The 13387-nt window shown below is 49.0% G+C and overlaps 4 protein-coding genes across 4 annotated transcripts; 3 read left to right on the top strand and 1 right to left on the bottom strand.

Moving 5' to 3' along the window:
* Positions 1-68: 68 nt before the first annotated feature.
* On the bottom strand, positions 69-1090 carry KY384_006512 (uncharacterized protein; the record flags this gene model as incomplete). The annotated part of the gene is made up of 3 exons (XM_044815006.1): positions 69-99; positions 162-746; positions 876-1090. 3 exons carry the CDS (start codon positions 1088-1090, stop codon positions 69-71), a joined length of 831 nt encoding a protein of 276 aa, XP_044668106.1.
* Positions 1091-4020: 2930 nt separating this feature from the next.
* Positions 4021-7312, top strand: KY384_006511 (uncharacterized protein; the record flags this gene model as incomplete). The annotated part of the gene is made up of 6 exons (XM_044815005.1): positions 4021-4320; positions 4374-4733; positions 4786-5345; positions 6079-6319; positions 6519-7217; positions 7283-7312. 6 exons carry the CDS (start codon positions 4021-4023, stop codon positions 7310-7312), a joined length of 2190 nt encoding a protein of 729 aa, XP_044668105.1.
* A 452-nt stretch (positions 7313-7764) lies between these two features.
* Positions 7765-11061, top strand: KY384_006510 (uncharacterized protein; the record flags this gene model as incomplete). The annotated part of the gene is made up of 1 exon (XM_044815004.1): positions 7765-11061. One exon carries the CDS (start codon positions 7765-7767, stop codon positions 11059-11061), a length of 3297 nt encoding a protein of 1098 aa, XP_044668104.1.
* A 518-nt stretch (positions 11062-11579) lies between these two features.
* Positions 11580-13099, top strand: KY384_006509 (uncharacterized protein; the record flags this gene model as incomplete). The annotated part of the gene is made up of 3 exons (XM_044815003.1): positions 11580-11663; positions 11723-12762; positions 12841-13099. The coding sequence occupies 3 exons, from the start codon at positions 11580-11582 to the stop codon at positions 13097-13099; spliced, it is 1383 nt and encodes a 460-aa protein (XP_044668103.1).
* Between the last annotated feature and the right edge of the window lie 288 nt (positions 13100-13387).

Raw genomic sequence — 13387 nt, 5'->3', positions numbered from 1 at the left:
CAGCCACCGAGTCTATTCCTGCGGCATTCACTGCATCTGTTCCGAAGCTCTCATCGCCCGAGAAATGCCTAGACAAACGTCTGTGCTTCAGCTAAAGACCTATGCCATCATCAGACTCTTGATAAGGGGGCAATTCTGCAGGAGAGAAAGAACCAACTCACCATCCCCTCTCAGCACCACCTGTCAAATACGAGCAATCGCTATTGACCACACACTCCCATCCCCCGGCAATCCCTTTCCCATCCCTCCAATCTACCTTCGGAGTTCCCGGCGCTGGGTCCCACGTCTCTAACTCTACCTTCGACTCCTTAGGCACCTCCTTCCTCACAAAGCGGCTCATTCCCGCCGTGAAAGTCTGGAAGTCATCCTCCGCTACATCAGCAGGCATCCGCCCTGTCAGAGTTCGTCCAATTGCAATCATGCTTGCTGCATGCGTGGCAATGAGGATTGCCCTTCCCCCCTGGCCACTGTCTTCCGCTTCAGCCGCTAAATCCTCCCTTGCTAAAATTGTCGTTAACGCAAAGGCAACTCGATCGTGCATTTCATCCACAGTCTCGCCATTGTGACAAGGGATTATGGTAGGTGGGTAATCGTCATCAATGAAGGGGAAAAAGGGTTTCAAAGTAGAGATCGAGGCGGGGATGGGGTGGGAGAAGCGGGCCCGACCGTACCATTCGCCGATGCCGGGGTCAACACGGACATTGTGGGATGTGGAAGTAGCGAAGGGAGCGATGGTTTGGAGACATCTGCGGAAGGAAATGTTAGAAGAGGCCGGGAGGGTTTCGCCTTAGTGAGGAGAGAAGGGCTAAGTGTAGCATACTTGTACAGACTCTCTCGGTGAGAGAAGAAGTAGGCTTACTGGCAGGATGACTTACCTGTAGAACGGAGAGCTGTAATAACGAGAGATCGGTAGTGATGTCAAGGCAATTGCCAATTCCTTGGCTTGGGCGACTCCCTTTGCAGCCAGGGGCACATCTCCATCTAGACCTGTAGGAATGGGAACTTGACTGTGATACTTGCCAGTCTCAGGGTCCACAGTGTAAGTGGCCCTGATCGCATGGCGAACGACGTAAATTGTGGTCACTACCATTTTGCTTCTTCACCCTGGTCACCTTCTATTTTCGGGTCGATTAAAGACTGTACATAAGATCATCAGTGCCGATGGACGGCTCCACCACAACATAGTTATTCTACGAGGATGTTCGAATTACGGCTTATGATGATGTAGGACGTAGCTTAACTGTCGAGACAGCAACACGTGAAAGGAAATATTTGCCGACAAACCCGGAAATTTTACCCGCATTGTACAAAGTCTTGAATGTCGAGGCGAGGGTAACCTCATTTCTGGAGAGAAGACTGACAGTTCCGACCAACACTGCAAAAGGGCCAGCTTTACATATCAGGAGGATGAAATGATAGGTATCTGAAGAGCCTTGACCCTGATTCTAAGCACCGGACATTGTCTCGAAGGATGACGTAGCCAGTCGCAGAATAGTCAAGTGAACATGCGAAGGGCATGAAACACAAATTCAGCCTATGTGTTGTGAGACTGCTACAGAAGAGCGCATGAAGCGTCGGGCAAAGCCTGGTAGTTCTATTGCTCCGTTGTTCTGCGAATGGAGAAAATATTGCTGAAATCCTGGCGGGTTTATACTCCCAGATGCCTGAGCTACATGCTCGATCATGTTTGGCCTGGATTGATTGCAAACAATTCCCGGTGGAACTTAGTGATCGAGGAGAAGAAGATCAGGAGGATGGAGAGAGGGGAGGCCCACAATCCTGGAAACGAATTGGACCTCGTTCCCTCTCGAGCATGCTGCAAAGTGCGAGATGGTTGATAACGAAAAGTTCTAGCTTGGCGATCGGGATGCGTTCCTCTACCTAGAGTCTGATTGACTGGAGTGTAGCGCTGCGTTGAGTAGAGCTGCAAAGCTTACAGTCTTTTACTTTTCAGAGTGGCCGCTTTTTGACGAGACTGACTGCATATTACTCTAGTGTTGACTGGTACGCTTCCCGATGCCCAATTGTCGCTTAGGACTCCTTCAGAAGGTATACGCTCGAATTCTATTGTCAAAGTTGCGACTTGCAAGAGGGTCGCCAAAGTTAACGCAAGATAATAATGCAGACAGACAATGCTTCAGGAGAAAGAAGATCCACGGATCGCTGCACTAGAGTCATAAAGTACAACAATGTTAGTAGATAAAGGCACAGACACCCAGACGTGGCTGCAAATTAGATCCCGAATTTCGCCTGGACGGAACTGCGGTGAATCACAGATATGCTCCAGCTACTGCAGCACTATGACCCACATATTTGACTGAAAGATTGCTAAGCCAGTGGAAACGGCTCGGTCTAGTCTTGGTTTCGTTAAGAATTGGGCTTGGCTAGGGAGCAAGCGTCCTTGCGAACTTGTAGTATTGGTCTGCTCATTGGCAATCAGGGTGGGGACGAAAGAGAGGGCTGGTGTCTGGCGATCACAAATGAGATTGATAGATGCAAAGAAGTGCTAGCCTGGCAGAAAGGATGGAAGGCGCTAGGTCGGCCGAAAGTGGCTAAGCGGCAGAAGACCAGAGAAGTGGTGGAAGCTGTCAAAAACGCCACATCCGGCGCTTGTGGATTTAGCCGAAAGTGACAGGCAAATGACAGGCCCCCAGAAGGACCTTCTCCTCACATCGTTATGACCGATTGGCCCGAACATGGCACCATTGGCCCTGAATCGCAATTGAGTCGCAGACGAGTCGAGGCTAGGGGCGCTTTGGTGTTATAGCGACTGTTTCGGGGATTTCTTCTCGTTCGTGTCAAGCCTATCTTGTATCCATCCTTCTTTCTTGTTCAGCGGCTACTCAAGCCACTTCACGAGTCGCCACCAGCACTGATGGAGTCTAGACCGGCGATCCTGGGATTATTGTTCATGAAGAACAGACGACCGAGAATGTCCGCTGCAGAAACAACCGGGTCTAAAACAGTGTATGTGCGCCCGTCGATCCCGGACACCTGTGCCCTATCTTTGTTTACCTACACCATAGCAGACGCAGGTCCTGATAACGCTTTCAGTAATCTCCTGAAATCCTCGTTTTGGACATTGACCATCGCTGAATGAACCTTTGAAGTGAGGTTCATGGGAAACAAGCCATGGGTCTCTGCTCTGTGCTCCTGCTTCGAACTTCCCTACAAATATCCTCCTCAGCTTCTGTATTTGTCTAATGTCTCTTTTGAGGCTTGCTTACTATGCTACGAGCGGGATGATCTGCCGTTTGCGTCCGCGATATCTTTATCGGAGTGTCGATGGAGCAGGTCATCCGCTGCTCGTTGACTAGAGCAAGAGCCATGCAGGACGCCATCGTTGAAGTGCAACTAGGTCCGCCAAATCAGCTGCAAAGTGTCCACACTTCCGAGATTCCCGTCAGCTTCTATCATAAGCGTACTTTTCTCAGCGTGGCGTTACATGTCCTTACAGCTCGTGCTATGGTACAAGGTGTCTCAAGCTGGATAGCTGCTTCGGTCGCTTGAGTAAAACGCAACCTTTTCGGCTCATTTGTAGAGAGATTGCGAGCGATCTACACCATACCCCACGCTGACATCCCTCGCCAAATGGATGCTAAGAAAAGAGGTTGCCATGAGTCCGAAGTGCAAGATGGCGTACGATCTAGACATCTACGTGCGAACACCACCGACCCAGATCAGGGTCTTTATCATGTGCCTTATTAAATATGACGTTTTCTATTCTTCAATTGAGCCAATTCTTTCTTGCCCAACCTCAGCAACCTCAGGCTCCAAATCACATCCTCAGCTTCGAGGACAATTGGCTGGGGTGGCTGCATGTTTAACCCCTTGAGCGTGGGGTCCTTTGGCCCTCATGTATCAACCATCGTCTCCAAGTTCACGAACTTTTCGTTTGATGACCCCAAAACCCGGCCATGGACGCTTCGACGCTACCCTTCACTCAGAAGCCCAGAATCCGTCTTACCAAAGCCACTGGAGATAATTGCCGACGCAGAAAAATATACATCCTTTCGTGGTATGACAGACACCATCACCATCATTGCTACATTCGGGTTCCTGAAGACCGTGGAACGCTCTACGAGCTTCGTGGATCGCCTTCCAATCTTCGGCAATGCGTCTCTCATCATGAAGCGAGTGACTGCCTCGTGTCTGCCCTACCTAGCGGAAGAACCGAAGCAACAGAATGTCAGCATTAAAAGGGCGGATGAAATAACTACCAGAGATTTCGACGAGATATTCCCCGTCCTGGTGGATGATCTTGTCGAACACGCCAAAGCTTATGGTGTCCCTAGGGAAACCTTAGACTGGTACAAAAATGTCAGTCGCGCATTGTATCTGCCGTAAGCTTCAACTGATCCAAATTGCTGCAGTCGCTACAGCACAACGTGCTTGGCGGTAAGGCGAATCGTGGGAAATCTGTCATCGACGCTTCTGCGGATCTCTTAGGCCGGCCCTTGACGGATGACGAATATTTTCGGTCGGCGATTCTTGGATGGTGCACGGAGCTCCTTCAAGCTGCGCTCCTCGTTGCGGACGACATCATGGACTCTTCGCAGACGCGACGAGGTAACACGTGCTGGTATCGTATGCCTAATGTTGGCATGAATGCCCTGAACGATGCTTTCATGCTTGTATCTTCGATATTCGTTATTCTCCAGAAGTATTTCCATGGCGACAAGAACTACATTCACATCCTAGAGCTTTTTCATGAAGTCATGTTCAAGACCGAGGTCTGGAGAATTCTACACTTCGTCGCTTGTCATCAGCTGACGGACCTCTTAGATTGGCCAGTTGGCAGACTTACTTACCGCGCCTGAAGAAAAGCTCAATTTCGACCAGTTTAGCTTCGAGAAGTACCGTTTCATTGTCAATTTCAAGACTTCATACTACAGCTTCTTCCTACCAGCTACTCTTTCCTTGTACCAACTTAATCTTGCTACACCCAAGAATCTCCAGCAGGCGGAGAAAATTCTTCTACTTACAGGAGAATATTTTCAAGTACAGGATGACTATTTGGATGGCTATGGTGTTCCCGAGATCATTGGTAAGATTGGCACTGATATTCAGGACAATAAATGCTCGTGGCTCATCAATGAAGCTCTTAAACGTGCGAGCCAACCGCAGCGAAAAGTCTTAGAAGACAACTACGGCAGAAAGGATGCCTCCGCAGAGGCCAAAGTAAAGGACATATATAACGAAATGGATTTGGAAAGTGTTTATCGTAAGTATGAAGATGAGAAAGTGCTTCAGATTAAGGAGGCAATTTATGCAATTGATGAAAGCGAAGGACTGAAAAAGAGTATCTTTGAAGGTTTTCTCAACAAAATCTACAAAAGGTCAAAGTAGCTAAGCCTGAGCAACGATCTACATCCAAACCCTTTTTCTGAAAAAGAAACAGTCCCATGATATCGGAGACAATTATCGGAGGGAATCATACATCCGTATAGATTGCAAGGTCGCAGAACACCCTCCGGGGTCAATGGTAAAGCTAAATTTCACCGTAAAATGCTCTGCATAGAATGCCTAGACCCTTACCTTCCACATGCAAGCACTCGCTTGCATGAAGTCATTGATTTGATTAAAGCAACCCGACCCAATGAAGGGAGGGAAAAATCAAGCAATGATATCTCATGCGGCTTGCACGACCTCCAAGAGCACTAACTGCATAGCGCTCAGCTAGCGCTCCACCCTTTCGCTGATATGGTTGCGTCCCAAGCTACCTGAAATACTATTGTCATATTTGGGGTGGTATCAGCTGGCGTAGAACACTATCGCTCTTCTCGGTCTTCTCTGACCATGCCCCCTTGGTCGTCCTTGACCCCACTACCGCTCTTGGATGGCGCTCTACCTCCTACCTAAGTGAAATTAGAGATGTTCAGCCGTTACAAGAACGCTGTCAAACAACGTGCCCAACAAGGCGAGTTGTGCACTTTACAGTCAGTCAACCGTCTTCCCCTCTGAATACCGTTTGGCTCTTTTCTACCTCCACAACGCTTCATTTTTACCAACATGTCCGTTGGCGTATCGACGATTGCATACCACCTTCTGTCGATCGCGCTGATCCATATCATACAGAGAGCATTGTTTGCATTGCTCGAGAAACATGGCGGCCAACAACGGCTCTGAAGGCCGCAGAGACAACTATGAGGCATTCTTCCAACATAATAACAGCAGCGAAACCTTGAATGAGGGAAGCAGCCGGGACATACGAGAAAGGTTCTTACCAGCATCTGGACACTTTTGGCCATCTATGGCGCCCACCGTGGCGCCTGGACCTTTCTCGGGGCCAACGATGATACCAGTACCGACGATAATGGTGCGCCAATATTAGTACCGTGCCTTCCTGGCAGATAAGCTGACAATTCAAGAGACACCGGTGTCGATACCGGATGTACCAGGGCTGAGTGTCAATATTGTGCCTGGGCCCCGAAATGCCAGAATCGATATTCACCTCGACGACGTCTGTATCAATGCTTCGCTCTATCGAAATCAAGAGCTGATTTCTGTCTCTGTAGGAGAACCCAAGCTCCCCAGAGGACACAACGATCGAAGCTTCGCCGCACCCGAAATTGGGTGGTTCTCTATTTCTGGGGGCAAGTCTCCCTGTTCGTCCTTCGGGCTTCTGCCTCTCTAGAAAGTCAGTAATGGGAGACGTGGAGCATGAGCTGACGTGTCCTCTCTCTCAGCATCTCGCGTCGTATCCTTCCGTTGAACGACTCTCCCACCTCGTCCTAGACTCGCTACCGCTCGCACCGCTCATCACCCAGACTTCCCGCTCGATTGCTAAAACCACTGCAAGACTACCTCGCTCATTGCCTATTGCTCCGTTGGGCTTCAAAGCCTTCAAATCCAATAAGAATGAGCAAGGAAAGGACTCTACCCTTCGACGCCTACTTCTACTCCTCGACGCTATCGCAGCTCGTGCCCTCAGGGGCATCGATCATGTTGTAATCCTTTTCGTTGATGCGGGCCGGACGGTACAACAGTGGGTCGTGTCAAGCAGCTCGCAGCTCATAGAACTGGTAAAATATTTCAATAGGACTTATCACGAGGAGGCGAGCAAATGGGCGGGCGTGAGCGACATCGTTGTAATTTGTGGCGCAGTGACGTTTACCGTTGCGGTCAGTGCATTCGACGTGGTGGTCTTCATAGCAGAATGGTTCCTCGATGACAGAGAGAAAAGCGAACTCCTGAAGAAACAAGAGCGGAGTTCGGTATGACATGAATTGATGGGGGATGAAAGGGTATTTCGGTGATGTTCTCGTACTTCGCAATATAGACTCGAAGCCATGGCAAAGGCGTCTCTTAATCTTCCAGCATCATCGAAACAATTGTGCCCATATCCTTGGCGGTTCACCATTCCCATCGTCATTACTTGTCTCCTGCTGGCCGCTCGCGACTGAAGCGGCTCGAGACTTACGTGATGATACCGCTGTAAAAATCCTGACCTACTCCATTTCTTCAGGTCTGCCTGCTCGAGTTGCTTGATGTAATACTGGGAGACTGGCTTGACTGGATACGTCGACGTCTTGCAGGTGGACAAATGCCCCTGCCAAGGCTTAAGAACGCTAGCCGAATACGGCTTTCTCGGGAAAACTTACCTTTGGCGGGACTCGCTGGTCTTCAACGTGTCCAGTATGGATAGAAACTGCGCGGGATTTGTCCTTCCTAGCCACCATACTCCGCCCATCGAAAACATCAGATAAGTCTGTAACAGTTTCTCGACGGAGTCAACAGGATTGGGGGATTGGACTACCAATGATGCCTCCTCATGGTCGGCGACGGTTGTCAAATCTGTCCTTTGCATTGGGGTTGCTCTTCATCTTCGCATCTACAGCTTCAGCGGCGTCTTCGGCCGTCATCGGCATAGATTTTGGTACTGAATACATAAAGGCTGCATTGGTCAAGCCTGGTGTGCCTCTCGACATCGTCCTTACGAAAGATTCGAAGCGAAAAGAGACCGCGGCCGTCGCTTTCAAAGGCCCAAAGGCACAAGTTGATACATCGCATGGGGAAACATTCCCCGAAAGGATATATGGTGGAGATGCAGCAGCCCTTGCTGCAAGGTTTCCTAAGGATGTATATTTCAACCTCAAGCCCTTATTGGGCGTATCAAAAGACTCGGATGTTGCGGTAGAATTCGGCGCAAGGTTTCCGGAATTGGACATGGTAGAAACCTCATCAACTGGCTCTCTGGGATTTAAAAGCAACAGTTTTGTGCCAAGTGAGGAACCTTTCGTGATTGAAGAGCTTCTGGCTATGGAGCTCAAAAATATTAAAGCAAATGCAGAGTCCATGGCCGGAAAGGGTTACAGCGTTGATGATGTAGTCATGACCATTCCACCATTCTACACAGCTGTGGAGAGGAGAGCTATCACTACCGCCGCAGAACTAGCTGGTCTGAGGGTACTGTCTTTGATCAGCGATGGTTTAGCTGTAGGCTTAAACTACGCTACTTCGAGAAGCTTCCCGATTGTCAACGAGGGAGGAAAGCCTGAGACTCATCTTGTATACGACATGGGCGCGGGGTCTACTACGGCGACAGTGCTCAGATTTCAGGCACGTACAGTCAAGGACGTAGGCAGGTTCAACAAGACAGTGCAAGAAGTCCAAGTTCTAGGTACGAGTTGGGACAGGACTCTGGGTGGTGACGCCCTCAATGGTCTGATATTGGATGACATGGTCCACAAATTCACCGAGCAGACTGCAATCAAGAAACTCGGCCTAGATTCTCAGCAGATGAAGTCTCATGGTCGGACAATGGCAAAGTTGAGGAAAGAGTCAGAGAGAGTACGGCAAGTTCTCAGCGCAAATACCGAGACTTTTGCAAATTTTGAAGGTCTTTATTTCGACGAACAAAACTTCAAGTATAAGCTAAGCCGTGCAAATTTTGAGAAGATGGCGGCTTCGTATTTCGATAGGGTGCGAAAACCTGTTTCTGAAGCGTTGGAAATCGCCAAATTGACCGTTTCGGACATTGACTCCGTAATTCTACACGGAGGTGCTGTCCGGACGCCCTTTGTACAGAAGCAACTTGAAAGCCTCACGAAGAGCTCAGATAAGGTTCGGACAAACGTCAATTCAGACGAAGCCGCAGTCTTTGGTGCAGGCTTCAAAGCTGCAACCATCAGTCCAAGTTTTCGAGTGAAGGAAATCCGCACGACTGATAGTGCGATATACCCAATCTTCGCAACGTGGAAACTAGAGGGAAAAGCGAGGCAGCAAAAATTGTTCATACCCACGTCGGCTACTGGTGTTCAGAAACAAGTTGGTATCAGAGCAACTACAGACTTCGAGTTCGAGCTGCAACAGCAGCCTGTATTAGCAGCAGACTTTCCTATATCCACTGTTAAGACGCAAAACCTTTCAGACTCGGTCAACGCGCTTACGTCGAAGGCTGGATGCTCTACAAGTGATATCAGCACAACGTTTGCAATCCGACTGAGCTCTGTCAATGGACTGCCTGAAGTCTTGAGTGGATCTGTTAGCTGTGAGGTGACGGAGTCAGAGAAGAAAGGAGTCGTGGACGGAATGAAAGACTTTCTTGGATTTGGATCAAGAAAAGACGACCAGAAGGTCTTGGAAGAAGGAAATGACAATTCTGAGTCAACCTCGAGCGATATTTCAGCAACCAGCATTAGTGAAAGCAAGCCTTCCGAAGAGGCCGATTCTAGCAAACAAAATGAGGAAAAGATCAAGGAAACCAAGAAGAAAGTTGTGACAATCCCGGTCGGTCTAAGCACGGTAACCTCAAGTTATACTTCTCACGGGTCCGATGCCTTAGCGTCTACCAACAAGCGATTAACGGCTTTCGACGCGTCAGACCGCTCGCGCGTGCTACGGGAAGAAACCCTCAATATTCTTGAGGGCTACACATACAAAGTGAGGGATGTTGTGACTGACGAAAAGTTTCTACTTGTTTCCACCCCATCGCAGCGCAACGATATTGAGCAGAAAGCCAGCGAAATCTCGTCGTGGCTTTATGGAGACGGCGCTGATGCACCGCGGGAGATATTGAAATCTAAATTGGACGAAATACGCGGTCTTGTGAAGCCAATTCAGCGACGCAAAGAGGAGTCAGTGAAACGCCCAGCATCATTTCAAGCTTTGCAGCAGGCGATAACGCAGGCGGACACTATGATTTCTGTAGTGAAGCAGCAACTGGAAATTCAATTAAGCGCCGCATCGTCACCATCCACAGCGACCACAATGTCCGAGCCTAGCGCGATCCCAACAATTGCTAGTGACGAATTTTCAGACTTAGATGATGAGTCCAGCACGTCGGCTACTCCCACAACCACGAAGTCCATACCCGAGATACCTGAACCGATGTTTAGCAGGGCAGACCTTGCTCTCATAGAAGAGAAGCGAGCATCAATTATAAAATGGCTTGATGAGAAGATACCTGCACAGGAAAGCTTGTCGGCCACGGATGATCCTCTTCTCCTTTCTTCTGACCTAGATGAGCGTGCGAAAGAAATAAGCGACCTAGCCACTGATCTTCTCATGAAACAAGTCAAAGTCCCGAAGTCAAAGAAAACAAAGACAGCGAGTAAAGCCGCCAGAAAAACATCATCTTCGTCAAAAGAGGAGGATTCAAAGCCAAGCTCATCTATAGAAATTAAGCCGTCCTCTTCGCAGGAAGACGAGGCTATCCCATCTACTTCCATGGAAGAAAAGCCTAGCCCTGTATCGGCCACGGAGGCTGAACCAAGCCCTGCACAAGCGGCAGAAGAAGAAACTGGCTCGAATGTGGGGGGATGGGCTGAAAACCCCGAGATACCAAAAACAGAAGAAGGAATGCCAAGTGTTCAAGAACAACTTGAAATGCGGCGCGTTCAACAAGAGATTGATGAACAGTTGGCGGCAGAAAACTTGTCTATCGTGGCGAAGGCTAAGGCGAATGCTACGAAGAAGGACAAAAAAGCAAAAGCGACCGTCAAGCCGAAGAGCAAGAGCAAAACCAAAGGGAACGCAAAGTCAAAGGGTAAAGAGAAGGCTAAGGAGAAAGCAAAGGAGAAGATAAGGGAGAAGTCCGAAGGACATGGTGAGTTGTAATATATCGCTGCGGCCTTTGCATTGGGAAGATGGCAAATATAGATCTAGAACGCAAAACTTGTACGAATATCATGATTGCACATATAGGCTAAGTTGATAAGCGATTTGACTTCAAGGTCTTGTTTTCGCCTCTTTATGCCACATGCACGTGTTGTCATTGTTGCCAGATTTGTGTAAATTGTGAACCATATTTGCAGCTGTGAGAGCCCAAGGATGCTAGCAGAGGGATGCATGAAATATTGACGGTTCAGCTGGGGCATAGCGCTAATTACCTGGCCACCCACTTTTGGAATGCTCAGGTAGACGGACTGTGGTATACAAATTTAGCTGTGACAAGCATGCTGACCCAAAATTGTTCCTCTGCAGGAATCGTACTTTTCATACGACCCTTCTGCAACCTTGTCAGTCGTTGACCACGACATAAATTTCCGCCCAGGTATCAACGCGAAAGGCGAAGAAACCTATACGCCGCGCACACTCATCTACGATCTGAAAGGGGGATTTGGAGGCCTTCGAAAATGGGGGGGCTCTATGATCAAGGATTGAGCTTGAAGGATGGCATAGAGCAAAAGGCTCAAGATAGCGTCTGGTATGTCACTGTCGTAATAGCTTGTCCCTCTGATGGTGATCTTTGTTCTGATGAGAACATGGCAGAAGGAAGGGCAATGCTTCCTTGCAACAAGAGCCTGAAATCGCGGTGGCCGACTACCAACAGAGTCTTGAGCAAGACGATCCCAGTCCCCGTAATCTGACCACAGACACGGTCCGATACTGGTCTGACTACAACCGCGTTTTCTACCATCCACGATCTATCGTCCAGCTTAACGCATTCGATCTCAACTCCTCGATCGTACCCTTCGAGAAATATGAGACAGGCGAAGAACTCTTCAGGAACGTCGATCGAGATGAAGATATCTTGGACAGAGACTTCCGAACCTGGGCTGAAGAATGCGATCAAATGCAAGGTATCCAAATCATTACAGGCAATGACGACGCGTGGGCAGGGTTTGCTTCAAGATACATAGAAAGCCTACGAGATGAGTTCGGAAAGACTGGTATATGGATATGGGGCATTGGGCAGGAAAATGGACCGATCTCAAAAGCCAAACAAGCGCTCAGAGCCATCAACTCTGCTCGAATGATTGCTGAAACATCCTCTACTGTTTCAATGTACGTGCCACTCTTACCACCACAGAAGAAGCCACCGTCATATGTACATCTTGATACAAGGTCACAATGGCACACCTCAGCCCTTGTGTCCGCAGCTCTTGAGTCTGTCTCGCTGCCCTCCCGGCTGCGAGATGGCGGCCAAAGACGCGGCTATTTGGACGATCTGAGTGCGGTGCTGAACACTAATGGTAATCAGCGTATTGCTCAGCTCCAGTGCAGTATCGTTGGAGGTGATATACGGAATGAGAAACCCAAATCTGGTGCGACGTTAGATGATAGGATCCGTTCTGACCGTGACGACGCGCTGATCAATGAGGACGAGCAAGAGGACGACTTGGCAGATTTCGACATCAACTTTTCAGACGATGCTCGTGGCCGCATGCATGCTACCAAAAGTGTTAGTAGTCGCACATTCGGCTTAATTATATGCTCGCGAGGAGCAATTGAGTCCCATTTTCGGCCTCTAGACGAGGATGAACTGGCCCTTGCACGGAAGAGAAGACGATTTGAAGGCAAGCCTGTGATTGAAAGGTAAAAGGCCCTGAAGTTCGACTTTTCGAATTCTTCAGGTTTCCTCTGCAACGTGTGATGCCCTGCTGACAAGGCCAGATATTACACACAATTGCCATATCCGCTTCCAGACAGCTTCCCTCACATTTTCACGAACGCATCCGAGGGCAATGTGAATGTCACCGCGTCGCTCACGACGTCGAGCCAAAGTTCTCGAGCTATTGACTCACTGCAGGAAACCTCTCGGATGGTGGCTGATTTGGAAGAACGAGAAACTCTCTTCAATAGTCTTGGCGAGATGGCGGAAGCTTACAAAGAGGGGTGGGATAGTGGACCCGACGTCGACAGTGATGATTGAATTTTGCAGCATTAGTATGGCAAAAAAATCGCCTTTATGATTGAACAGAGCTCTACAAGAGGCCTCCGTCCCGGTATACGTCGGAGCTTGCTGACCAGTCAAAGTTCTCGTCTTACGACTAATTGTCATAGCTTTCTGGTAGTCGTTTCATTCTGTAATTGAGATGGATGACAAGGGTGTACATGCAGCAGCACTGGAGGCAAGAGCTTATCCATACCCAGGTAACATTTTCCGAACATCATACCCTTGAGGGGGTGCCATCAAAGCCGAGTCCATCCAAAGCTTTAA

Source organism: Bacidia gigantensis (genome assembly GCF_019456465.1).
Source record: "Bacidia gigantensis strain McMullin 20006 chromosome Unknown contig_249, whole genome shotgun sequence".
NCBI lineage: Eukaryota > Fungi > Ascomycota > Lecanoromycetes > Lecanorales > Ramalinaceae > Bacidia > Bacidia gigantensis.
This window is presented reverse-complemented; position numbering and strand designations above follow the sequence as displayed.